Source organism: Cynocephalus volans, chromosome 9 (genome assembly GCF_027409185.1).
Source record: "Cynocephalus volans isolate mCynVol1 chromosome 9, mCynVol1.pri, whole genome shotgun sequence".
NCBI classification, from domain to species: Eukaryota; Metazoa; Chordata; class Mammalia; order Dermoptera; family Cynocephalidae; genus Cynocephalus; species Cynocephalus volans.
In genome coordinates, this window is record NC_084468.1 from 3,989,207 (window position 1) to 4,015,555 (window position 26,349).

At 59.2% G+C, this 26,349-nt stretch overlaps 1 protein-coding gene across 5 annotated transcripts in view; it reads right to left on the reverse strand.

Annotated features, from left to right (window-relative positions):
- The window catches only part of SH3TC1 (SH3 domain and tetratricopeptide repeats 1), a 55,672-nt gene that overhangs the window by 16,043 nt on the left and 13,280 nt on the right, over positions 1–26,349 (reverse strand). For 4 of the 5 annotated variants that reach the window (XM_063108037.1, XM_063108038.1, XM_063108041.1 and 1 more), the window contains exons 2-10: positions 13,120–13,326; positions 10,708–10,800; positions 8,460–8,587; positions 7,059–7,164; positions 5,791–5,937; positions 4,981–5,191; positions 3,790–3,866; positions 2,783–2,978; positions 92–225 (exon numbers count right to left, since the gene is read on the reverse strand). In XM_063108037.1, coding sequence (XP_062964107.1) covers positions 92–225; positions 2,783–2,978; positions 3,790–3,866; positions 4,981–5,191; positions 5,791–5,937; positions 7,059–7,164; positions 8,460–8,587; positions 10,708–10,800; positions 13,120–13,279 — 1,252 coding nt within the window. In that variant the 5' untranslated portion in view covers positions 13,280–13,326. Of the gene's footprint in view, positions 1–87; positions 226–2,782; positions 2,979–3,789; positions 3,867–4,980; positions 5,192–5,790; positions 5,938–7,058; positions 7,165–8,459; positions 8,588–10,707; positions 10,801–13,119; positions 13,327–26,349 lie in introns of all 5 variants that reach the window. The other variant, XM_063108039.1, reaches the window with a different exon arrangement.

Genomic DNA, 26,349 nt, shown 5'->3' on the forward strand with positions numbered 1-26,349 from the left:
TGCGGGACGTGATCCTCTGCAGGTCTCGAGATGTCCTTGTGGTGGGGGTGGGGGGAAGCAGCACCTGTCACCCAGCACCGAGCACACCTACCCAGGCTGTACACGGTGCACACATCCATGCCCGACGTTCTCTCCAGTAGCTGCCGGGCATCCTCCTCAGAAAAGCGCCCCTCGTTTCTGAAGAATGACCTTTCTTCCTCATTAAGAAAAATCACAGTTTCCAATCTGGAAAAAATAACGTGCTTTATTTACAATAACGTATTGCTAAAGTAAACTCTTCGCAATAAGACCCATTTCCACTCCCTCATCTGACACATGGTCCTCACACAACTACTCTGTAGCTCCTGCCTTCCAGGGGTGCCTTGTCCAGCCAGGGACAGAGGCCCAGAAGCAGGAAAGGCTGCAACAGAAGCAGGGAGTCACAGTGTCCTGGGAAGGCGAGCTCCTGGGCAGCCTTCAAAGCCCCACCTCAAATGTCCCCTCCTCTGTGAAGCCTGCTGCAACCGCTGGAGGGAGAACCTATCCCTGCACACTGCGAGTCACACTGATCCTCCTCGTGCAGAGTCTGCAGGAGCTTCCCACAGTGCCCAACACATACACAGGACCCTGTGTGCCTGTGAGGCCAGGGAAAGAAAGAGCAGGAAGGAACAGATGGAGGGAGGCAGGCAGAAGGAGCGTTCGCTTATAGGACTAAATTATCAGCATAACATAACCCCTGGAAATGTACCTTACTGAGAAATTAAAGAAATCCTGCGAGTAGCTTATAGAACATTCTGCAAAATAACAGGCCTATATTCTTCAAAAATGTCAGTGTCATAAAAGACAAAGACTGAAAACTTGTTTTAGGAACCACGTACCGCATTATTTAGGGGTAAGAGAATTTACTCTCAAAGGGATGAGAGAAAAATACAAGCACACTAGAAAAGATAAAGCAAAAGTTGTAACATGTTATCATTTATGCAATCTGGGTGCAGGGTGTAATGTAATTATATAGTCTTCTTGCAACTTTTTTTAAGTTTTAAATTATGTCAAAATGAAGTTGAAAGACAAAAAGAATGACCAGGTTGTTCATTAGACAAAAAGATGAAAATCCAGGGTCTGGAGTAGGAAAGACATTTAATAAACACTTGTTGAGTGAAGGAGGGAAGTCGTGGGGCTTTCTCCAGCTGTACACAGGACCAGCGGCACAGCCCCGACAGCTCCTGGATGAAGGACGGGCATGGACTAGCTCCTGCCCGCAGCTCTCCCAGCTCTGAGCCCTTGTAAGTTCACCTTCAAGTCACACGGACCCCACCAGTCTCCCTTGGAGATGGTGGGAATTAGCTAGACCAGGGGTCCCCAAAGAGTGATCCGTGTAACACCAGCTTGGCGAAAAGCTAACAGGTAGAGTGAGAAGAGGATTCTGGAGGTAAATAAGGGTGGGAAACACATTTCAACAGGAAAAAGAAAAGCCTCGGGCATCCCCACTCCTCCTTGTGCTGGAAAGCCCGGGGATCCGCCCAGGGGATGTGGATGGTGCGATTCCCACTCATCTGAGCGTCATGAGGTTGGGACGGAGAGCTAGGAGGGCGCGTGCTTTGGGGACGCCGGTGTGACTGCTGCTCTGCACGTGCAGGCCTTGCCAGCTTCTGACAGCATCTGAGGATCAGGCGCAGGAGGTGCTGACACAGACACTTTGTCTTAGGGGGTGCCGGACCAGAGTCATGCAACTCAGTAAAGGGCCCTTTCCACCCACCAACGTTCTCCAGGTTCCTTGGCCAAAGTCTTAACAAGGTCAAGTCCAGGGAAAAAGAACACCATCAAAGGGTGGGCACAGCTACGCTGGCTGACCGCTCTCCAGATACCCCCTGCTATTGCCCAGGGCTAGACAGTGGGGACATGGAGGTGACCAGAGAGTCCTGCCCTCAGAGCTCCTTGACTGGTGTGGGGGCCACACAGTCAGAGGAGCGTGACCAGGAATAGCATCCCTAGGGATGAGCCACCACAGATGGCAGCCTGTGAAACCGGGGTCTGCAGGGCCTGGGCCGTGGGGGCCTCACAGGCTGGGCCCAGGAACTCCGAAGGTATTTGTGAAAGACAGTGACATGATTACTGGTTGAATTGTGTCCCTCAAAACCCAGAACCTCAGAAGGTCACTTTTTTTGGAAATAGGGTCTTTGCAGATATAATTCATTAAGATGAGGTCAGACTGGAGTAGGGTGGGGCCTAAGTCCAATAACGTTTCCTTATAAGAAGAGAAAACAGAGTCACAGACACACAGAGGAGAAACCACATGGAGACAGAGGCAGAGATGGGGGTTCTGTAGCCACAAGCCAAGGAGTGCCTGGGCCACCAGAAGCTGGAAGAGGTGGGGAGGAACCCCCCAACCCCAGGGCCTCTGGAGGGAGTGCAGCCCCGCCTGAAATGGGATTTCAGACTTCTGGCCTCCAGAACTATGAATCAGTACATTTCTGCCTTTGTAAGTCCCCCAGCCCGTAGTGCTTTGTTACAGCAGCCACAGGAAACTAACACACACAGGCAAGTTTGCATGTCAGAGAACGCTCTCCTGGCAGTGTTTCAGAGGAAGGACACAAGGGGTCCACATGGGAGGCTGAAGTCCGGTGCGGGGACGAGGGGGCAGCAGCCTGAGCTCGGGCCCAGCCTGAGGACAAAGGAAGGGAGAAAGAGTCATGCAGGAAAATGTCCAGGTTTGTCACCTGGGAAGCTGGGTGGATGGCAACAGGGTCCCCAGCGGGAGCGGTGGGGGCGGGTGCAGGGAAGGGGCGGGGCCTCAGCCACTCACTCGGATGCTGGGCCCTGCGCGCTGATGAGACCGGTCCGCACAAACCCGACCTGGCCCGAGGCCACATGCCGGCCCACACACCAGGACAGGCCGGGCACCAGGGCACTGAGGATCTCGATGAGGTCACCACCTTGGAAGGTCATCTCTTCGGGCCCCACGCCCTGGCAGTCTGCCACTGCCAAGGCCAGTCCCACAGCTGCAGGAAGGAGGCTGCACAGTCAGTGCTGGGGGCTCGGGTGGGGGCTGAGGCAGGCAGGCAGGGCGGCCCTCAGCCACACAGCCCGTGTCCCTGCAACGTGGGGTCTAGACATCTACACTGTCCTCCAAGGGGCTGCTTTTATCCCTGCACTGAATGAGAAACTGAGGCTTAGTGACATTAATTAACTAGGCCCTCGGCCATCATACTCCAAGGACAGGGCTCCATAGAGCAATAAACATGAGCCTCTCAAGTCCTCAGCCCTCACCTCCCCCAACGGGTTTATGTCCATTTAGCAGCTACACAGGGCCGTCCAAGCACCAGCCAGCTCGGTGCAGAGGAAAAAGCACTGGACCTGGAGTCCAAGCTGAGGGCTCCCAGCAGGGCTGGCTTTTCAAAAAAGACCCACAACAGGGCGAGGCCCATGCCTCACGGTCCCTCATGGTGCATGTGCAAATCGAGCCAGAGCCCAGCCTGCCTGGTCCCAGGGTCTTCCAAGGTGTTTAATGTAGTGCCAGAAACAGAGCAGAGACCGAGGACTCTTGTTGGATTGCCTGTGAACACATTTGGGAGCTCTGGAGAGGCAGAGTGACTGGGGCCCTGGCCCGGCTTTGGTGAGTGCTGGGTGTGTGTGGATAGGCCTATGGAGGTCTCTCCTTGCAAACTGGAGAGGACCCTAGCTCTTCTTCTTGCTTGTGTGTTGGTGTGTGGGGGCAGATTCAAGGCAAGCACAGAGACTTCCCAAACCTAGGGGCCTACATTCTGCTGCCCACCTCTTCCCCAGGGAAGAAAGGCCAATAGAAACTCTTACCCATCAGTGGGATGTCGGGAGTCACAGGTTCACCCATGGAGTCATCGATGGGGTCCCAGGGGACCCTAAGAACCCACCTGGAGTGGGGAGAAGGTCTTTGCTGCAGGATTTCAGATTTGGGGCAGATACATTCTATGCAGAGACTGGACAGGTCAGCAGCCCTCAGTGTCCTGAGCAGATTCCTCCACCTCCACACACCTGCCCAGGTGTGCAGCCTTCGAGCAGCCCACACCCCAGCCTAGGTGCCTAGCCCTAGGGGACACTGTCCCCCCTCCATAAATCTGGAGCTTGCAGATTTCCCAAAGCACCTGCCCCCTGCTGCTTGCCTCGCAGCACCTCAGCACAGGGGGGCTGGCAGAGGGACTCCAGCCTGGGGCTCCTGGATCCAGATCCTGGTTCTACTGTCACCTTGCCATGTGACCTATACAGACTGCTCCTCTCTCTGGGCTTCAGTTCCTTCAGCTACAGAAAAAGGAAGCTGGCCTAGTTGACAGACAGTCCCTCCTTCTTGGTCTAACATTCCAGAACCCTACACTGAAAGATGACATTAGAACATGCTCTATGTCCCCTATGAGGACACCACTGGCCACAGCACATAGGGAGGATTCTTGGGAGAAGCTCCTCTCAGGTCTCAGTGATCAGGGAAGCTGCGCCTGTCAGCTCAGACACTGCAAATCAGGAGACTGAGTTTCTTTCTTTGCTTTGGCTGCCAGGAAACTCCAAGCCAAGTTTGTGCCCCAAATCCAGCAGGTGGACAGAAGCTCACATGTTGTTACCTGTCCTCACAGCCCCTGGCTTCACATGCCCTTGGTTTCCACTTGTGCAGATCACCTCCTTACTATAGGTGCAAACGTTACACAGCTTCCCCTGAAGTTTTTCAGAACACATCTGGCGAGAGCTCCATGGTGCACACTCCTGTGCCACCTGAACCCAGGACAGTCCTGCACCAGGTAGATGTCACTGCCAGTCATGCAGGTGGCAGCCCTGAGTCCCAGAGAGGTGGATGGACTTGCCAAGGCCACACAGCTGGGAGGCAGCCGAAGGGACCACAGCCGGGTGTGTCTGGGGCTCACTCACGCCATTCTCTGTCCACCCCCCTGGCATAGGGATGTCCAGGGCCTGGGGAGTCACCGCAGGGCCTGACAACATGTGGAGCCAGAAGGAAACAGAGCAGCAAAGGTCGGTACCTACTGATGAAACGGAATCAAAGGTTCCGGGGCAGCCGCCGCTGCCACCTCCTCAGAGGCCATGCTGGGACCGGGGGGTGAAGGGTCTGCTTCTGGGGCCACCTCTCCCTGGGGGCCCCCTGAAGCCCGTCTAAGGGGCTGGGGTCCCTTCCCTGCATGCAGGGGGCCAGTCGTCGCTCTCACGTGGTGGTCAGGACACAGGACAAAGAAGGGCCCTTCAAAGGGACAGAGGTGGTCATTTGGGGTGGCTGGACACAGGGGCCCCACCACTGCCCTGCCCACCTGCCTCTTCACACAAGTGAAGGCATCCCCTGTCGGGGCCCCCACTCCAATTCCACACCCACAGAAGTCCAAAGCAGCCCAGACGGGCAGGCTGGGACAGGGCTGAGGTCCCAGCTCTGCCCCGACTTGCCCTGTGAACCTGGCTCAGCCTCAGACTCTCTCTCTGGGCCTCAGTTTCCTCATCTGTGCTGGGGGAGGGGCACACGTGTGCTCCTGCCTGGACTGCCTCAGTGCTCCTTTCCTGCAGACGCAGGGCCGCCCCACAGAGGCAGCGCTCAGCCAAGCAGTAGGAGCGGAGGTGTGCGACAAAACCCCTTCTGTTATCTCCCAGATGCCCCTATCCCTATGGGGCTGGCCAGGGTCTTTCAGCTAAGTGTCAGTGCCCGGGGCAAGTCACTGTGAGGCCACACCAGGGACACCTCCCCGCCCGAAACACCTCTTCAGCCTCCAGAGCTGCCTGCCACCCACAGCCCCTGGGTGGCCTCAGGACAGTGTGATGTAGTTGAGACACAGCCACCTGCACAGAACTTACCTTCCTGGACGAGGAGGCTCTCATGGGCCAGCTTCAAGGCGGATTCCTCCACGTGGACCCGGATGGCTGTCTCCTCCTCCTCGTCGGGCGATAGCAGCCAGAAGGCCTGGTCCACGAGTAGGTTTTCCAGGCAGTGATGTGTGAGGCCTGCGGAGGCCAGGTCTGGTCACCAGAGGGCTCCAGAAGGCTGGGAGGGTAACCCATGTGGCCCCGGTGCTGGCTGAGCCCTGCACTGACCAAACCTGGGGAGACCCCAGCCACCCCCACCTGCTCTTGGTGCCACCCACGACACGGCGGCCAGCTGTCTGACCGACCAGGCTGCGAGCGGTCAAGCCCAGCCCCCACCACCCACCAGCTGCAACCGTGGTCAAGGCTCTCTGCGCCTCTGAACTCTCGTCTGTGAGCAGAGGTTCTGAGGTCGCAGGGCCATGTGGGCCATCAGTAGGATGGATGTCAGACAAGCTGAGACAGGCCTTGGCCGCACCATCAGCTGACACCATCTGCTCCCTGCCTGCTGAGTGGACACTTTGTCTCTGGCATGTGCCATCTCCTCCCGCCCCGCTCAGGGTAGTGAACCTCTGCTGACCACAGCCTGACTAGCAGGCAGCCCCAGCTTGCTCTGTTTTTAAGGCTAGGGCACATGATGGGAGAATCCTTCACTTAAACTAAACGTGGTGTGGACATTTGAGGATGGGGACAGGAAAGGCTGCTGCCTTCTGGATGGACACCCTCCCCTGTGGCCAGCGCTGTGGGAGGCTGAGCCAGGACAAATTACTTCCTCCAGGAACCTGTGTCCTTGCTTGAGGTTGGGGGCGGTGCGTCTACAAGACCAGGTCCACACAGGGCAGACGCCAGCCCCGCTCAAAGGTGCTCAGGAAGTTGTCACGACAACCTTGTCCTTTTCCTCCCTCGGTCCTCACACTGAGGGCAGCAGGAGTCCGGGGAGATGCGGTTCTACTCTGCAAATGCCTCCAAACAACAGGTCGCCTGGTCTATCCTCAGCCCTGGGGCCCAGCTTCCCTCTGAGTTCTGCTTAAGTGAAATCACACAGGGGGCGCTGGAGGGACACTGTCCATCCGCGGCTGCACCTGCCACTTTGTTTCTTCCTGAGAACAAGGCGAAGGCGCCAATTTTTGCATTTTGCTGGAGGGGTTGCTATGGACTAACCTAATCTAGAGCACCAATTTGTAACATAAAGCACATGGTGTGTGACAACTGTCCTCCAAGGGGAGTCCCCATAATCGATTCTGGGAGGGTCCCCGCTTTACCAAGAGCATGGTAGGTGGAAAACTTCCAGATTTCTTCAAAAGTCTTAAACGTCACCACAATCCGATCCTGGTCACTGTGGATAGACAACAGCCTGGCTGATAATTCCTTAAGGGAAAGAAATAGACATTAGAGACATTCCCAGTGGTTCTGGGGCATCTGACCCTTGAGGGGACAGGAGCAACACGGATGAAACGTTTTGCAAAAGTGGCCCTGGCAGGGGATGGCGAGTAGAGAGCAGAGGCCTTCATAGGCCAAGTCTGCTCCTCTGCTGCTCACAAGCCAGCTGTGGCTCCCCAGTGCCTGTGGATAAAGCCCGTCCTCCTTCCCAGAGCTGGTACGACCTCATGCCCCAGCCCGTCACCCTCCACGTCTCCCCCCGACCGTTCCACCTGCCTTCATCCCTGCACGCGCCCCATTCGGTCCCTGCTCAGGTGTGCTCTGACGCCTGAGCGACGCCGACCACACCTCCCCGCTCCCCCGCAGCATCGACTCAGCCTTCAGTTCTAAATCCAGTGGCCCCTCTTCTCTGATTTCCATTAACAGGTGGTGACAGGGACGTGAAATAGCGCCAGCTGATGTGGGAGCGCTTACAGCTAAGGACATGTGTGTGTGGCGGGGGGGTACTTTTATCATCTCCATTTGACAGATGAAAATTAAGGCCCGTTTCTCCTCCGAGGTGTGACCCTCCGTGAGTGCTCAGTGGGGACTCGGAGCCGGAGCAGCACACTCAGCCACGTTCTTGCCCGCCTCCTGCACCGCCGTCTGTCTGCAGAGCAGCTACTATGTGCCGGGCCCCATGCTGGGGGCTTGTGTGCGTTATCACACAATCCCCACACCAGCTCTGTGGGGACATGGGCCTAAGCACCCCCAGCACGAGGCCGAGGAAGCTGAGTTCATGGAGGCTAAGGGCATAGGCCAAGGTCAGGTCAGCCTGACCTCAAGTCAGGGGTGGCAATGCCCTGTCCTGCCCCTAAACCATGGGAACTCTGCCACGGGAGGTCCGCTGGGCTCAGCCCACCCGTCACCATCCTCTGCCAGACCGCTGGTCCGCGCACAGGCAGCAGGGCGCTGGCTCCGTCAAGACCTTCTTTACACCAGTCCTTCCGAGCCCCCGTGAACGAGACTGAAAATCCCAGCAGTGGGAGGGTGCATGGAGAAAGGGACAGGGGCACCGGGAAGGTGTCCGGTGTGCCTGGCTTCGGGGGAAAGGCTCCTCCTGCCGCCTTGGCCCCCCTGGACGGCTGGACCTCATGGGGTCGTCCCCTCCGTGGCCCCTGCTCTCCCCTGAGCAGCTCCCTGCCTCGGCAACCTTCCTCCTCTGTCTGTCCTCAAGCGCTGCACCCTGCCCCTCTCCCCAGCCCCTGCCACCACCTCCCCAGGCCCCCAAGAAACAGGCTCACCCCGAGCATGCGAGCCACCTCCCGGCTGTCGTTCTCCAGGAGGCGGAGCCGGCCTCGTAGGGCCTGCTGCAGGCCAGGGTCCGGCAGCCCGCTCTTCCTCTGCACAGCCAGCAGCTGCAGGGTCACGTCTGGAAGGGGCAGGTCAAGGTTGGACAGTTTGCCGGGCCCAGGCTGAGAGTTCTGTGGGTGGGTCCCCCACCAGCCTCCCACCCACAATCCTAATGCCCTAAGCCTGGCGAAGGGTCCACGGGGAGCCTAAGAGACATGGGTTTAAATCTCAACAATGCCCCACACCTCCCATAAAGACCTGGGATGGTTGTTTACCCCCCAGCCTCAATTTCCTTGGCTGTGAGTGCCTGTCCTATGGAGGATGGAGAAGTGCACTTGTGGCGGCCAGTGACACCTCCCTCCAGCACGCACCCCGTCAGCCCACCTGCGTATCCTGCTGGATCTACCCTCAGACCCACTGCTGCCCACTCCTCCTTATACCCTGGGCCCTGTCAGTGGCTGTCTGTGCCTGGCCCTGCTCTGGTCTACATGGACCCGGGGACCCTGTCCATGGGCACTTTCTGCAGAAATGAACATGTTCTCTATCTGCCAGTCTTGTGCGGTGGCCACCAGCCACGTGGGCCCACTGAGTTCTTGAGAGGGGGCCAGCACAACCCAGGAGCTGGGCGTTAGTGTCATTCAAGTTCAGTTTAAATGCAGACCACCACGTGTGGCTAGTGGCTGCCCTACTGGACAGGGCAGCAGCCGAGGGTTCCCATCCCAGGTAGAATAAAACGGGAGATCCTCCCGCGGCCTCCACGGCCTGAGCCTCCGGCCCTGCCTCCCCTCCTGGCCTCTCCTCTCCCTGCCTTCTCTCTGCTGCCCGAGTCTCAGAGGCGCCCACAGCGCACCCCACCACGGCTCTCACCACACCATTTGTGTGCCCACGGTGCCTCTCCCAGACCAGATCTGCCTGGCTGCTGCCCTACACAGGCTATAGGAGGCCTCCCCTCCCCACCAGCCTGCGGGGATCCTGAAACCACATCTCCTATCACTCTCTGAGGCTGTTAATTTCCCACCAGAATCCGGGCTCCTGAAGCTGGGACCGTGTCTGTCCTGAGTCCTATCCAGCCCCAGTGCCTGGAGATGTGGAGAAGTGTTGAACCCGCCATTTCCTCGAGGTAGAGACTCAGTGGCATTCTCGAGGGCTGCCAGCCCTCCACAGAGTGGGGGCTGCTCCAAGGCAGAGGGGAGGGGGAGGGGGAGGGAGACAAAGAGGAAGGGAACAGAAGGTGGAGAGAGAGAGGGAGGCAGAGAGAGATTCCCCACACCCCTCAAGTAATCCTGAGAACTTTCCGGCTAGGGGACCCTGGAGCAAACACGCCCACCCCCCTGTGGGGGAAGGGCCAGGGCTGAGCAGCTTGGAGACTTCTGGAATCTGGAAGCCGGCACACCCCCAACAGGAAACGCGGCCCAGCATTTCACAACCGACTGAGCGGTGAGGCTCTGAGGCTGGCAGCTCCTACTCCCAAGAGAGGGCGGGCGCTGCTGAGTTTCCAGCCCAGAGCAGCCTGCCGTGTTGCCCGGCATGTCCTGCTCAGCCCGAGTGGCCACAGGCGGCACTAACCACCCAAAAGGAGCTCTGGGGACCGGCAGGCATCTCAGAAAAGGTGAAAGACCAACGAGGGATGCTTGTGTCTCAGTGTCCCCATGGCAGGGCCAGGGGCAGGTCTCCAGGGTAAGTGGCTTCCTGTGCACTGGCTGCCCCGCCCAGGGCCGTCCTCAGAGCCCCACCCTGGGAAGCCTGTCCCTGGACGCCTCTCGTGGGGGTCCTTCCTTTCCCTCTGTGTCCCTACAATACAGGCACTTTTGTCTAGTCCTTAACATGTCCCACCAGTGAAGCCCCTTCCCAGAGTGTCACCGATGAGCCTCCAGGGGTCATTTCCCCTATCCGAGAAAATGCAGAGAGGCCCAGGGAAGCCCTTTGCCCAGGCCACACATGAGCACAGGCCTACTGTGGCCTTCCAGCCCTAGGTGGAAAGGTGGAGTCCCTGCCCAACTGCCTCAGCCCCGCCAAGACACAACCTCTGGACAGGGACCTGGACAACTGAATTTAACAAGCTACTCCCCCTCCCCACGTGATTTTAAGGCTGGCAGTGTGGGGCCCCACTTCAAGAAGCCTGGGTTAGACATTCCCAGGTGCCCAGGGAGCCCCACACTCCAGGTCTGACCTGGAACACAGTGCAGGGCCAGGTATTACCTGTAGGACACGCTCCCATCTGGCCAGGAGGGGTCCCCGCAGCAGGTCCAGGGACTCCAGGGGGTGGAGCCACGTCTGCAACATACCGGGCACCTAGAATGCAGGGAGAGCAGCTGCACTGGGCTTCACAGCACCCAGCGCCCAGGCCTCTCTGGAAGAGGAGAGGTGACCGTGCCGCACAAGCCACCTGTCCGTCAGCTGCCTTCCTCCCGCCCCGCAGAAGCCCAGTGAGGAGGGAGCTACGAGAGTAGGGCTCCTGCCCTGCTGCGACACACTGCCCACACTCAGAGGCCTAAAACACACATTCTGGAGTTCCAGTGGGTCTCATGGGCTAGGACCCAGGTATCAGCAGGGCAGTGTTCCCTCTGCAGGCTCTAGGGGACCCTCCCTGCCTTTCCAGCTTCTGGAGGAGCCTGCGCACCTCGGCTCACACGTCTCCAACTCTGACTCCCCTTTGGTCATTGCATCTCCTTTTCTGGCTCTCTCCTGCCTCCCTCCTGTGAAGACCCCTGTGATCACGTTTAGGGCCCACCTGGATAATCCAGGACACTCCCATCTCGACATCCTTAAACGTACTATCAGCAGCGTCCCTTCTGCCTTATGAGATAACACACGGGTCCCAGGGGTGAGATGTTCCATTGTGAACATCTTAGGGGCCATTATTCTGCCGACCACGAGAAGGGAGGAGACAGCCCAGGAAGAACTCGGGGTCTGGGGCAGACAGCTCTGTATCCAAGTGTGTCCTAGTCCCGCTGCAGCATGGGATGTCACTCCACTTCTCCAAGACCACAGCCCCTCCTGGGTTGGGCAGCTTGGCAGGAGGCTGGTCCTGCCCGTGTTAGGTCTGGATTTCCCAGCTGCTCTGTGGGCCTGGGCAGGACCAGCGCCTCCCTCCCACCCTCCCTTCCTGGCCAGGCGGCCATGTGGCTGCAGGACCACTTCCCCTGGTGAGTCACCCCAGCCCCTCCCCCCCTCCACCCAGGCGCGGTAGCACCGCGGTGACGGTGCAGAAAGACGCCGAGTGCCCAGCGTCTGCCTGGCAGGCTCTGGTTCCGATTTCATTCTCACAATGTGTCACCCACTCACTGATCGCTCAAATGGTTATGGAGCGTCCGCTACGTGCCAAGCCCTGGAGACCCAGGACGGGACGGGGTTAGACCTTGTGATCAGGAAGCCTGGAGGGGGCCGGGACCACAGGCTGACCTGGGGGGGAGGGGCCTGGGCCGACCCTGGTCTTCCAGATCTTCCCTCCTCCTCTAGCATCCAAGGATGATGGCGAGATGGGGTCCTGGCGGTCACCTCAACACCTCTCGGGTTTACAAGTGGGGAAACTGAGGCCCAATACAAGCAGTGGCCCAGCAATAATCAGGAATAGAACCAGGGCTGGTCGGGCAGGTGTCCCCGCCCTGGGCCTCAGGAGACTGGGCGCTAGTCCTCAGTCAGCCACTGGTCACCATGTGGCCTGAGCTAGCCCCTTCCCCTCTCTGGGTCTGCCTCCCGAAGAACGAGGAACATTCCATCCTGAGTAATCCCGGGGGTGATATGAGGACAAAGCACGACTGGAATACAAAGGCTAACACGTCCAGGGGTATTTCTAGAACAATCTTGAACAAATGTTTGGCCTGCAGGCCCTCTCCCTGCTCTCTGTACCAGTTTTATTATCACTGAGGTGGCCTGGAAAACACGAGCTGGGCCCTCATCTTGCAAATGACTCACCAGGCTCAGCTGTTCCCTCTGAACACACACAGTGGAAGGAAAAGAGGAGCGGGCAGGGGGGACGGAGCGGGCAGGACCGATGGAGCGGGCAGGGGGACGGAGCGGGCAAGGGAGACGGAGCGGGCAGGGGGGACGGAGCGGGTAGGGGAGACGGAGCGGGTAGGGGAGACGGAGCGGGCAGGACCGATGAAGTGGGCAGGGGGGGATGGAGTGGGCACAGGGGGACGTAGCAGGCAGGGGGACGTAGCAGGCAGGGGGACAGAGCGGGCAGGGGGGACGGAGCAGGCAGGGGGGACGGAGCGGGCAGGACCGATGGAGCGAGCACGGGGGGGATGGAGTGGGCACAGGGGGACGTAGCAGGCAGGGGGACGTAGCGGGCAGGGGGACGTAGCGGGCAGGGGGACGGAGCGGGCAGGGGGGACGGAGCGGGCAGGACCGATAGAGCAAGCACGGGGGGGACGGAGCGGGCACAGGGGGACGTAGCAGGCAGGGGGACGGAGTGGGCAGGGGGACGGAGCAGGCACGGGGGATGGAGCGGGCAGGGAGGTACAGAGCGGGCAAGGGGGACGGAGCGGGCAGGACCGATGGAGCGAGCACGAGGGGGACGGAGCGGGCATGGGGGGACGTAGCAGGCAGGGGGACGGAGCGGGCAGGGTGGACGGAGCGGGCATGGTGGGCCTGGATTGCTGCACTCACCGCCTCTGGCCTCCTTGGAACTTGCTCGCTGCTGGACAACAGATGAGGCCATGGCCACACTATGGACCTCGTCTTTACTGCCACCGCCTCCCGAGGGTCCCGCAGGCCCCCTCCCCATCAGGGTCCGCTCCTCCATGGTCACCTTGGTGGGGCCCTCCATGACCCGTGGTGGCCTCAACGCCAAGGGCTGGGCATACCTGCTGGCCTCTGCAGAGAGAGGAGAGTGCTGGTCAGCAGAAATGGCCCCTCCGTGGAGACAGGCTGCTGGGACCAACACAGACGTTGCTGCCCGAGTCAGAGGTCAAGAGGAGGAAACGCTGACGTGCAGAGTGCCGACACTTTTGAGGCCCAACAGAGGCCTTGGTCACAGCTGGTACCCACGCATGTTGGGGAGGTGTACACAACCCGCCTCCTGCTCCGTGCCGCCTGTCGCCCCTCAGGCCGCCTCCCAGCCTCCCAGTGGCTCATGCCTGCTGCGCTGTCTTCTACCACAGGGCCTTTGCATGTGCCATTGCTGCTGCCAGGAGAGACCCTCCTCTTCAAGGCGGAACTGGGTGCACTCAGGCCTCTCCCCAGTGGCCAGTCACTGTGCTGCACTCTCTCCTGGGACCGTCATGACCTGGCAGGCCTTGCTCCCAGGATCAGTGGCTTTGTTACCCAGCAGAGGACATAGAAGACACAGAGACCCCTTTCAGGCATCAAACATAGGCACGGGGGCCACAGGGCCAGTGAGTTCTGCGGCCTGGGCCAGAGCTGTGGCCGTAGGACTGGGGATCAGCCACACCCCCCAGCATCTGCCTCTGCGGCAGAAGGGAGAAGGCCCGGCCCTGCTCACGATCGGCAGGAACATGGTTAGGAACGCCCCAGCCAGGAAAGCCCCTCATTGTGAGCCTTACCACTCGCTGATCATGGGCTAGGAATGCTCAACCTTGCCTACCCAGAACAGCCGCAGGAACCCCCTCCTGCCCACCTGCCACCTACACACCTGTGCATCATGCACCTGCTCCAACCATAATGTGATTGGTCAGTGTGTAGCCAAATCCCAAATCCTTCCCATCCCCAAGCACTTCTGAGGGGCAAGGACAGGGGCTGGGGGGGGGCAGATCAGAAGGGGCACCTGACACCAAGGGGCACCCTAGGGGACCCCAGCCCCTGGAGGTGGCCCCTTCCCCCTCCCAGGAAGGCTGCTCTGTCCCAGGAAGGGGGTTCAGGCCCAACGATGTTCACTTTTCCAAAGGAGGAAGCAAACAGCATTGTAGACACCAGGATGGCAGCCCTGCTGCAGAATTCTCAGTGCGGGATCTGTTAATGACCACACACCACACCCAGCCTGGTGCTTTTGCTTTCTCTCTTCCCTCGTCCCCCGGTGCCGTGCCCGCCTTGCACATGCCTGAAGAACCTGCAGCACCTGCCCGGGAGAGGCTCGGGATGTCCAAGCCCAGCTGAGCCGTGGACTCTGCTTTCTTCCCCTCCCCACTTTGCCAAACTGCGTCCCAGCTCCCGCGTCAGGACCAGGAAGCACATGGCCTGTGAGGCCAGCTGCCCCTATTTCTCCTCTGAAGCTCACCACTGAGTCCATCTTGCTGACATGTGAGGTTCCTGGTTCATGGGGTCTTCAGCTCCAATCCCTGCCCTACCCTGGGGGCCTGGCCCTCTGCTCTCTGCCACTTTGTCCTTCAAGAGCAGGTGGAGCAGGTGTCCTACCCCTGGCTGGTGCCCGGGGTACCTGCCTCCCTCCCACCCACCTCCCCTGGGTCAGGAACTGGCCCACTCGTGGGGGCATCCCAGGGCCCCGGGGCAAGGGTGCAGAGCGGGTGCTCAGGGCCTGCTTTCTGAGAAAAGGGAAGGCTCCCGGCGCAGGGAGTTTCCCACCCCCTCGGGGAGGACGCACGGCTGCAAACACGTACGTGGGCCTCCTGCTCAGAGCCCGGCCGTGGGGAAGCGGCTCGGTCCCTGCAGAAGGCTCTCCTCCCTGCTGCTTTACAAACAGCCTCGCTGCGCCTGCAGCCCGGCTCACTGCCACAGAAGAGGCGACTGCCCAGACGCTCCCGAGGGTCAGCTTGCCGAGTGAGGGTGATCACCAAGCAGCCTGCAGACACTTGTTTTCCATCTGGCCTTTGTCCTCCACCCAGTTGATCTTCGGGACAAACCACCGGGGGGCCCCTGGGTGGTCAGCCACAAGCTCTGGCCCCAGTCCAACACCCAAGCCCAGGGGAGGGGGGTTGGCACCAGAACATGGAGACCTCTCTGTGCCTCAGTTTACTCACCCAGAAAATGGGAACAGAAACACCCACCTCACAAGGAGGTCGGACAGCTGCAAACAGCTTCGGGGAGGTCTGGCTGCAGTTTTCACCACGCTGTGCTGAGCAAATACTTCGAGGGACCATGGAGACTTTGTGCACTTCATCAAGAAGTAACTCTGGAGGGTTGTCTTGTCACCCTAGACACTGGGGTGAACACTGTCCCCCCAAAATTCATGTCTACTAGGAACCTCAGCATGGGACCTTGTTTGCAAATAGAGTCTTTGCAGATAAAGTTAACTTTGGTTAAGTATGAGGTGACATAGGGCCGGCCCATGGCTCACTCAGGAGAGTGTGGTGCTGATAACACCAAGGCCACGGGTTCGGATCCCTATACAGGGATGGCCGGTTAGCTCACTGGCTGAGCGTGGTGCTGACAACACCAAGTCAAGGGTTAAGATCCCCTTACCGGTCATCTTTAAAAAAAAAAAAAAAAAAAAGTATCAGTTGATACTGGATTTGGTGGGTACTAAACCCAGAGACGTGTCCTTTTAAGAGAATCTGGAAGAGCCCTGTGACAGCAGAGGCAGAGAGTGGAGCACCACAGTCATGATACAAGGAGCACCTGGAGCCTCCAGGAGCTGGAGAGGCAGGTAGGACCCTCTAGGGCTCTGGATAGAGCAGGGCCCTGCGACACCCTGATTTGGGGCTTCTGGCCTCCAGAGCTGTGAGAGGATAAATCTGTTGTTGTAAGCCACCAGTTTGTCATAACTCAACACGGAAGCTGCAAGAAACCACCACACCTAGCAACCTCCTCGATTCTCTCTTCTGTCTTACGGGGTCGATGTTACCCAGGTCGTGGCATTCTTGTGAGGAGGATTAAATAACTTCACACGTGTAAAATGCTGGCACAATGCCGACACAGGACACCACCATGTCCATGGGGTGCTGACGGTCCCAAAACAATAGTCCCCGCTCTGCAGTGCTAACACAGCATCCTCACTTAACCCCACGGTGACCCCACGGCTGGTGTGGCCACCGTGTCCACTTAACAGACATGCACTCCGAGGCTCGGCCTACCTAGGGTCACACATCAAGGTGCACAGGTGGGATCCTCCCCAGGCATGTCCAAGCCCGGCAGTTGCGCTCTCACCCCTAACCTGGATGCACCCAACTCTTGCCCCAGCCTGCGCCAGCCACGAGCTCAGCACAGCTGCTGTGGCCAGAAGCCACACCCCAGTGGCTGGCACATGCTGGCTGCTCCTGCCCCGGCACCACGAACACTCACTGAGCCCAGACAGGCCTGGAGAGAGCCTCAGTGGTGAGCAGGGACCCTGTGTCCTGGGCAGGAACTGGAGTTGGAAGACTGGGCCCAGGCTCTGCCCTGGAACTTTCCAGGTGTGCCCCTGATCGAGTGTCTCGTACCATTTAGTTGATGGAAAAGAGATCCAGGGTGGTGACCTTAGAGTGGTCAGGTCACAGTGCAGTGACACTGTGGGTCTGCTGACAAGGCCTGAGCTGATCCAGAGTGGGTCACACCTGGGACTTGGAAGGCCTCACAGCTGGCCAGGTTCCCATGGCTCATCCAGATCCTCAGGTGCACTTGCTGGGGGTTAGCATGAGGTCAGTGTGGTCGCAGGAGCGACAGCAACTTGTCCAACCTGAAATCATGGTTGGCGCAACCTCTATGGCCCATGGGCACTGGCAGTTCCCTGAAGTTCCAGGGGGTAGGGGACGCTATTCTTACTGACAGCCTCCCCCGGATCCCCAGATTGCGGTTTTACTCTACCCCGACCAAAACAGGTCAGAAAAGTCTCCAGGAAGGTGGAAAGTGGGAGACTGCTCCAACTGTGGGAAGACCTGGCTCTGCAGATGACAGCCTCCCAGCCAGTCCATACCCACCTGTCCCACAGCCCCCCGTACCTGCACTCCACTCTTCAGAGGCAGTTCCTGGGCCCACAGGGCCGTAGGACGTGGGCACCAGGTCACTGCTGCCGGCTCAGTGCTGGCTGGCCCCACGGGGCCCTCTCCTGCTGCCCGGGGCCGGCAGGGGCCGCCCAGAGCCGGGCTGTCTGCGCAGCAGCTGCCACCGCCCCCTGCTTCCTGCCCCACTTCCTCCCTGCGCCTGGGGGCCGGGACGAGAGGCAGGTCCAGCGTGGCCACACTGGGACAGCTGGCTGATCATTAGCTCCCTCCTGGACTGGCTCTAGGCCCTGTCCCGGCCTGCCCGCTGCCCAGCCCCCAGGCTCTGTGGTAAAGGCTGGGGGTACCTGGGCTGCCTCTTGCCCCTGGGATTGGGGAAGTCCAGCAGCTGCTGGTTCTCCAGCCTCGCCAACCTCAGCCCTGCTCTCTGTTCCCCTTCCATGTAGTGCGCGCACATCTGCACGTGTGCACACACACACACAAACACACACACACACACGATGGGTGGGGGCTTTACATGTGTGGTCTGGTTTAATAAACTAGTAATGTGCCCACTTTACAGACAGGGTAACTGAGGCTCAGTGAGGTCATGTGACAGGCCCGAGGCGGGTGACCAACCAGAAGATGAGCTGGGAACCAGTGTGACTAATGCCGAAGGCCTCAGGCCTAGGATTCTCACTGTGTTCCACTGCCAGTGGGGCCAGGTCATTCTTTGTCACGGGTGGGGTGGGAGCTGCCCTGTGCATTGGGGAAGGTTCAGCAGCTCTTTGGCCTCTCCCCACTCCAGTAGCCCTCCCCCAATCCTGACAACCCAACATCTCCAGATGTTTGTCCCTGGGGGCGAAGTTGGCCCTGCTGAGACCCGCCACCCTGGGTGGGCTCCTCCGTCAGTCCCACTCCCGCCCCGGCCTGCGCGTCCTCCACCCGCTTCCTGTCCGTCCTGTCTCACATCACAGGCTCTGCTCCCTGGCATTCGGCATTCAGCACAGACCTCCTAAAGTCACAAACCCCATTCCGCTCCACCGAGCCCAGGGACCAGGAGCCAGGAGACGCGAAGGGCAGTCCCCACCCTGCACTGCTCTCCTTGCATGCCGTGTGCATGCTCAGTGCCCACGCGGGGGACCAGAGGCACCACATGGACATTTTCAGAGTCCCCAGTGACAGGAGTTTGAATGTCAAAGGTGCATCTTGTCTCCCCTGTGGGACCCCAGGGACCAGGGGGCTGCCCAGCAGAGGGGCCATAGCTCCCACTGCAGTTCCTCCTTCCACCGGGTGACGTGGCCTCTCCAAACCCTGGCCGCCCCTCTGCGGAGCGGGAACAAGGGTCTGTCTGGTCTCTCTGAAGGGTAGCTGGGACGGTCACTGTATCAGTGTCCCGGGCTGCCCTAATAAAGTGCCACAAGCTGGGGACTTCAAACAACAGAAATTTCTTCTCTCGCAGTTCTGGAGGCCGCCACCTCGCCCTCCACCCTGTTCTCGCAGACACCTGCCGGCTGCCTGCCCCCACCAGCTCCTTCCTCCGTCCGCGAGAGTTTAGCCTCCAACCTGCCCAACCCCACGGGCAGGGGCCTCTATTCAGCTCCCTCTGCCTCCCCCTCCTCAGCCCCTGGAGCTGGTGGTGTCCCCACCCTTCTCAAAGGTCCCACCACCGTTGCCACAGCACCTCTGCAGCTGGACTCTCCTGGTACCTTCTCCAAGGGACAGGTGCAACTCAGGGCACCAGCCTCCCCTCTGCTTGGGCTGCTCTCCTGGTAAGCCACCACCCCAGTAGTGTCAGCTGTCACGAGAGGCAGATGCCCCAAGCCCTGCCTTGCATGGGCTCCCCAGGACCTGTGGATGCCCAGAGCTGCACCCAACATGACCCCTTGCACCCCCACAGGTCCTTCTCTCCCCACCCGCCTGTACCACCTCTGGCCTCCGTGACTGCCCTTCCCGGCGAGGCTTCCCCACAGGCGGGAGGGCCACGCTCCTGCTCCAGGGGCGATTCGTCTCCAGCCCTGCAGCCACACGGGGTAGGAGCTGGGCAAGCGGAGGGCACCGCGTCCCCCAACACAGCCTCACAAGAAGCTCCGGGTGGGTGGGGATTGTGCAGTCTTGCCCTGGGTCCTCACGAGGATTCAATTAGATGTGAGAGCTTTTCTAACAGGCTGAGCACAGAGAGCACAGCACAGTCATACTGGAATATCTGTTGGTTTAATGAATGCCAGTGTCGGGTCCTCTGCACAGGGGACGGCTCTCAACGGGCACATGGACCATGACCATCATCTCAGGGGCTGGCACCTCGTCCAGCCCCCTGGCACTGTCGCCCACCCTGCAGGCCCTGCCCCCCTTGGGAAGGGGCTGTCCTGTTCCGCTGCGCAGGTAACAGCTCTGAGAGGCCGTGGAGAGATGTGCGAGCAGCACTCGAGACCACCCCCCACTCGCCGTGTGCCTGGGGCACGTCCCCTCCTCCTCTCAGCCTCCATCTCCCATCTGTGAGGTGAGGCCCAAGGGTAACTGCTGCTGTCCTCTGCCCACTCTCCAGAGTGTGCAGGACACCAGAGATGCTCTGCTCTGCCTCCGTCTATGTCTCTGGAAGCTGTGTTGAAAGCGGTGCAGACAGGCTCCATGTCCATACAAGGGTCTGGAGACATTTCCTCTCCTGGCCAGTGTCCCTGCTGCGGCCCGAGACTCCATATCCTGTTTGTGTCTGCAGCTGTGCTTCTGGTCCAAGGCCAGAGAGATTTTCCAACTGTGCACAGGACACCCCAACTCCACACAGCACATACCCTGATGGCCTCCCACAGGAAGAAACACGAGCTTCCAGCCTGGGTCTTTCTGAGCGGTGTCCCTCTCGGAGGCTGCAGACCCAGGGACAGAACCACACAGCCCTGCCTGCCAGAGGACAGGTCTAAAGCCCAGCTCAGGCTCGGATTCCTTCTGGGACAATCTGTCAATTTCCTGGGCCTCAGTGTCCCCTTCTTGCAAAAGGTAGAGTTGAGCTTGGAGATCTCTAAGCGCCCCCAGTTCTGATCCCTGACATGGTCATAATAAATCCAAATTGTCATTTGTTAAGCAGATGCTAAGTTTCTGACACAGACTGTCACCTTCAGAGTTTTCTCAGTAGCCCTAGCAGCGTGAGGATGCTCATGACCCTGCTGGACAGATTAGCGGACTGGCTCAGAGGAGGCAGCGCCCGCCCAAGGTCGTGCAGCTCCCAAGCAGCAGAACCAGCCCGGACCCGGGGTCCGCCCAGCACCCAAGCACCCCTCCCTCGATGGCCCTCTGGGGCTCTCAAATGTGTGAGGCAGTCACATCCCCATTTCCCAGGAGCCTGGGAAGTAAGTCCTGTCCAAAGAGCCTGGGGTTTTCCAGGCAACCAAACACTCCTTCCTTCAAGCTCCAGACGTTGAAGTTAACCTTCCAGAAGCCGATCAAAAAAGACAGGTCTCTCCTCTGTCCCTTTTACAGATCACCAGGACCAGCTGGAGTTTTATTGAATTGTAAGGCACGGGCAGGACTGGGGATGTTCTGAGAGTGTCCCATCTCCTCACCTGCCTCTCCCACCAGCCCCTCCCCTCTTCTAAGTGCTCCAGGCCTGGAAGCCACAAGGACAGGTATGCCAGAGTTGGACAGAGTGCAAGATAAGCCATCCCAAGGGAGGGCTGTCCCTGAGAGCATATTTTAGGTAAGCGCCTCCCATCTTACGTTTTGGCCACTCGGGGGTGTGGGCAGACAAGGTTCAAGGGACACAGTTTCTAGCCAAGGTGGAAGCCACGTCACTGCCATCATCACCTAGCAAAGCACCTGTACCTGCCGGGCTTTGCTTGTGACTGTGAAGTATAGGGGCAGGGCCACCCAGTTCAAGGACACAGAGGTCACACCCTGGGGGAGGCTGGCGTTGCCCGTCAGGCAAGGAGGCCAAGGCTCAGGTTCTTGGGCACAGCCTCCTCAAGGGGTCGTGGGGACTGTGGTTGCCTGTCTCATCTGAGTCTCCTTAAACACACACTGCTCCTCGGATCCTGTCTCCCCAGGGGTTTTCACCTGGGACACACTCAAAGGCTTCCTTTGAGATGAAAGTCTCATCCCAGGTGGCACTCAGAAGTGGCCTTTGGGAAAGTCCATATCCCACCCACCCGGGACCCACCCATCTGTGGCCACAAAGTCCCCAGCCAAGCCCTTCAGCTGCAGCTTCTCAGGGAGCTCTTGTCTCAGGAGGTCCTCTGTAGCCCCTTTCCCACCCTGAGTCAACTTGGGGTCTGTCCTGTCATTTGAGTGCGGTTCCCCTTCCTCGGTGGTGGAGCTTCAGTGAGCCCCCAGGATGGCCCCCACCAGATGCTGGACCACAGGCACCAAAGGCTGACTGGCCTCAGTGGGGAACGGAGCCCCAGGCTGCCCCAGGCCGCCAACAAGACCCAGGGTTACAGCAGTGGGGGGGGCACCCTCCCACCTTCTGCTTAGCTGATGGCTCTTACTTTTGTATTTTTTTAGCCTCGTGGGGCAAGTGGTAAAAACTGCCATTTTGTAAAGACAAAAGGCAGCTTCTAATTTCATCATGTCATTCAGAGGACATTAGGTTCTTTGGGACAGTCGTGAGCTACATCAGCATGGGATCTCAGGCCTTGAAAGAGGATCCAGACTTACCCCCCACCCAACTGGGATCCTGGACAGCATGCCTCGTATGTGGTCCCACCTCTGCTGTGGACCCCGCAGTGTACCTCCAGATAACTCGGCTCTACAGTGTGGAACTGCGCCTGCCTCCCACGACAGCAGCCCCACTATCCCAGCTCCCTCTTCTGGGTCCCCATCCACAAAGCGCTCACAGATTAGTGGGGGAGATGGACTAGGAAACTGATCAGGGTGATATAGCATGATCGGTGCAGTGACAGAGGGAAGACTGGGAGGGGAGGGAGGGGAAGGAGAGGAGGGCAAAATCCAGGAGTGCTTCCTGGAAGTGGAGGTTCCTGGACTAAATCTTGGAGGGTGAGGAACCAGGCAAAGAGGGGATGTAAAGGGCTTCCCGGGGGACAGGCCAACTCAGAAGGGTGCTTAAGCCCAGCTGTAGCTCAGACAGCTGTGCTCCAGAACACAGAGTGCTAAAGTCTCCCATGGCCACTTCAGGTGACTGTGGACACTGAAAGCCAGGAATAGACCCTGTCGCACTGCCCCCGAGGGTTAATCTATAATAGGTCACAACTGGTGTCTCCCAGGAATGCAGAGACCCCAGGGGGTGCATGCTTACCCATACCCTCCCAGGCCAGCAGCTCTGTCCGGGAGAACATGGCATCCCAGGGACTCAAGTCATTCCAGAACAGAGTCAGCAAACACTTTCTCTGAAGGGCCAGAGAGGAACCCAGCTTGGTGGCCATCAGTCTGTCACAACTCTGCCATGAAAGCAGACTGATATAGTAAAAGGATGGGCATGGCTGTGAGCCAATAAAACTTTATTCACAAAACAGAGGTTGGATTTGGCCCATGGGTGTGGTTTGCAGACCCCTGCTCTAGAGAATGGGGTGGGGTGGAGGTGACTAGAGACGGCTCAGGATCACACCAGCAGTGACATAGGAATGATCAGTGCAGGGATGTCCCCTGTGATGTTGGCACTGGGCACAGAAAGGTTCGAGTAACGGGAATGTCTGAGCAGGGGGCAGGTGAGGCCAGTGAGGCTGGCACGGCTGCTGGGGGGCTGGATGGGCATTAGTGACCAAAGAGCTGTGGCCACTGGTGCCGTGACACAGGCCCTGCCCCACTCTGGCTATGACTGCAGTTATGCAAACACGTGCACAGATAACTAGGTGATCAAGTACTGTTATGAGCTAAACTTAGAACGTGAGAGATAAACATCACGTAAGGACAGGTAGTTGGATAACAAGGTTGCAATTTCCATCCTTCGAGCTTACAAATGGGGAAACTGAGACTCAGGAACCGAGAGACCTTCACCCAAATTCACAGGGAGGGTTCCTAGGGTTTACATGGTCCTTTCTTTCTAAAGGTGACTCTAAGCGATTGGTCCCCAGCCCAGGTCCTGCATGAGGCAGGCACAGCCTGGTGAATGCGCCCTCTCCCACCCCAGCTCCATGCTGAGCAGTGCCGTTCACTGGGTCCTCATCTGTAAAACACGGACCAGCTTCGGCTGCCTGCAGTGTTTCCCAGGAAGACAGACACCACTGCACACCTTCCACGGCACAGACCTAAGGTGTGAGGGCAGGGCAGGGCAGAAACCTGCCCTGGGGTTCCTTTCTGGGTGGATTCCCCTGGGCACCCCAGTTTGAGAACAGATGTATCCTGGGACACTATGATAAGCCACCAGCCCGGAGCCGGCACTGGCTGGTGCTGAGTCGCATGTGGATGGGCTAGGAGGCGGCCCGCACTCCACAACCGCGCATCTGTGTGTTATTTCTGGCCTCGGCTGCTGAAACTGCCCTGATCAAAGATGCACAGAGCTCCAGACCCCACGATTTCAGGAACTGCTCTTTGCAAAACAAGGACATGGGGACCAAACAGCCTTTCCAGATGACGGATGGCCTCCCCGGGCCGGATGGGGGGCTGGGCCACCGGGTTGGAGGCCTACAGGAAGCGGTCAGCAATTTCTGAGCCTTGGCTGCACTGAAGACGTCTGTTCCAGCCTGGCTGGAAAGGGCTCGCTCTGAAATCTGCCCCAACCTCGGGCGGCGACATGAGGCCGACGATGCTGCGTCCGGCTCTGCGGGGCAGGCGTCACCAGGAAGCGCTGACTCTGCGGACCAGCAGGTCCACAGCCACTCCTCCTCCCCTGGGCGCACCCGGCCACAGACCGGTCCCTGGGACTCCTGGGAACAGTGCTCCTCACCTGGGGAGTTTTCAGAAGAGGGACGCTGCCTGCTCAACACCCCAAATCATGAGACTTCGGCCACTTGGAGCAAGTTGGCCAGAAAGGCCTCTTTTTGCTGCCCACAGAGGGGCAGGGCAGGCCTTACACACCCCCAGAGCAGCCCTGCAGGTCCTAAGCAGTCCCTGCTCCAACACGGTGAGGAGCGGAGATCCTGAAAGGTTAAGGTCATGGTGCTGGGAGGGGCCCCATCTCAGGAGTACCCTGGTGGACCGTCTGGCTAGTGGGTCGTGGGGTGACCAGGAGGTGCACAGAGGGGATTGGGGCGGGTGCTTTGTGGCTGCTGTTCTCCCCAGGAGCCCAGGGGAGCCAGGTCCTAGCTCATAGCTGAGCCCCAGGGACACCCCAATCCCTGAGCCTTCACTCCCCTGATCCCCAACATTCCTGAATCAGAGTGTGGAACTCTGGCTGGAATTCCCAACGTCCTCCAGAGCCCGGTCATCCAGGGGGTTGATCTGGACCTTGGCTTACACAAACATTAACCAGTGTGGGCACACATTTTCCAGACGCCTCCTTGGGGAGCGAAGTCCTCCCAGCTAAGCACGATCTCCCTGGAAACCAAGGTCTGAGGCCCAGGCCACTGCCCACCAGGGGGGGCGGGAGGACTCGGGGGGACTTCTGCAGGCCTCCCTGCTGCCCACCCAGCTGTGAGACGTCCCGTGGGGGTGCTGGCCACCCGTGGGCAAAGGAGACTGGTGCGGGGTGTGGCCCCCGTTTTACTCATCCTGCCACTCCTCATTTCTCTGCTGTCTTCCCTGAAAAGCCTCAAGTGCTATCTGCTCTGGCCAGCTCTGCATGCCCCTCCCGGCCTCCCCTCGACCCACCCATGCCTCAACCCACCTTGCCACACTCCCCAAATTGCCCTTGCCACAGTCACCAGGACTTTCCATGTTGCTAGAACCAGTGGTCCCTCTCCGCCCTCACCTTCCCCGCCTCTTAGGAGTCACTGTCCTACCTGCTGACACACCCTCCTTGTGGACACCTCTCCTGCCTCCCGGCCTTCCTCCCCGCAGCTCACACTCACACCTGGCCTGGGGTCGCACTCCCCAGGTGTGAGCTCCCGCAGCCTATCTGCCACGCTGACCACACCTCCAGGTTCCAGCTGAGGCCCAGGGCCTGGCCACACTGCCGGGGCTTCCTCTCAGGTGGCCAGTAGCCAGCTGGACATCATGCAGCCAGAACTGGACACCCGCTCCCCCCAGTTACCTCCCCCTCCCCCAGACTTTCCCTGAATCTTAGTGGACAGACCCATGAGGCCCCCAGCACAGGATCCTTTATGTCCCCACCTGTTACACTCAAGCCACCTTTGCCAACCATGCCCCTCTGCCCCTCTCCCTCCAGGCCAGGTCCTGACCACGCTATGTCTCCCACACCATGTCCCCATGCTGGAACCAGGACATGTGTCTACTGAGAGAGGCCTCTGCTGACCATCCAACCTGCCAGTCCTCCCCAGAACCGCATAGGACCCTGACACATTTGTGTCATACTGGGGTCTTTGTCATCAGTGCATTTGCTTGTCACATGAGGGTCCCTAAACTGTGGCTCCTCCGGGAGGGGCACAGGAGGTCGCTGAGTGACTAACAGACAGAGCTCCCACAGTGGGGGTGGGCGCGTCTGTGCACAAAGGCCGCCACGCCCAACGGGAACTGTCGCCCCTTATGTTCTGAACAGGGTTTGCTTGTCCCTGATTTGTCCACGCCTCTGATTAAACAGAGCTGTGCAGGCCACTGACCCCCTTCCTTCGGCCCATTTTCCAGCCGCACGCAGTCTTCCTGGCTCTCTGTTCAGAGGGCAGCTGTCTGGTCCAGACACCTCGTGTACCTGGACCTGTTGTCCCCACACTGACCCGCACAGTTCATGCTAAGCTGTAACACTGGGATGGAGAGCACAGATTCTGGAGCCGGTTGCCCAGTTTGAGTGCTCTGGATGAGCCGCTTCGCTGTCGTGCCTTGGCTGTCTGCCCAGGTCCAGCACCCACCCAGTGTGGAGAAGGCGTCCCACAAAGGAAAGCAATTGTCATTATTACTCAATAGGGGCAGGATTGGCAGGTGACATTGCCCAGCCCCAGCCCTGGCAGCCCTACTCTGATCCTGACCCAGTGCTGAGCACCCTGGACATAGATGAACCAGACAGCCCTGCCCTCTACAGCCTCAGCCTACTGGAAACAGCAGATGACAGCTCAGCCAGAGCGGCTGTGACGGAGGGTGGGCAGAGGCTGGG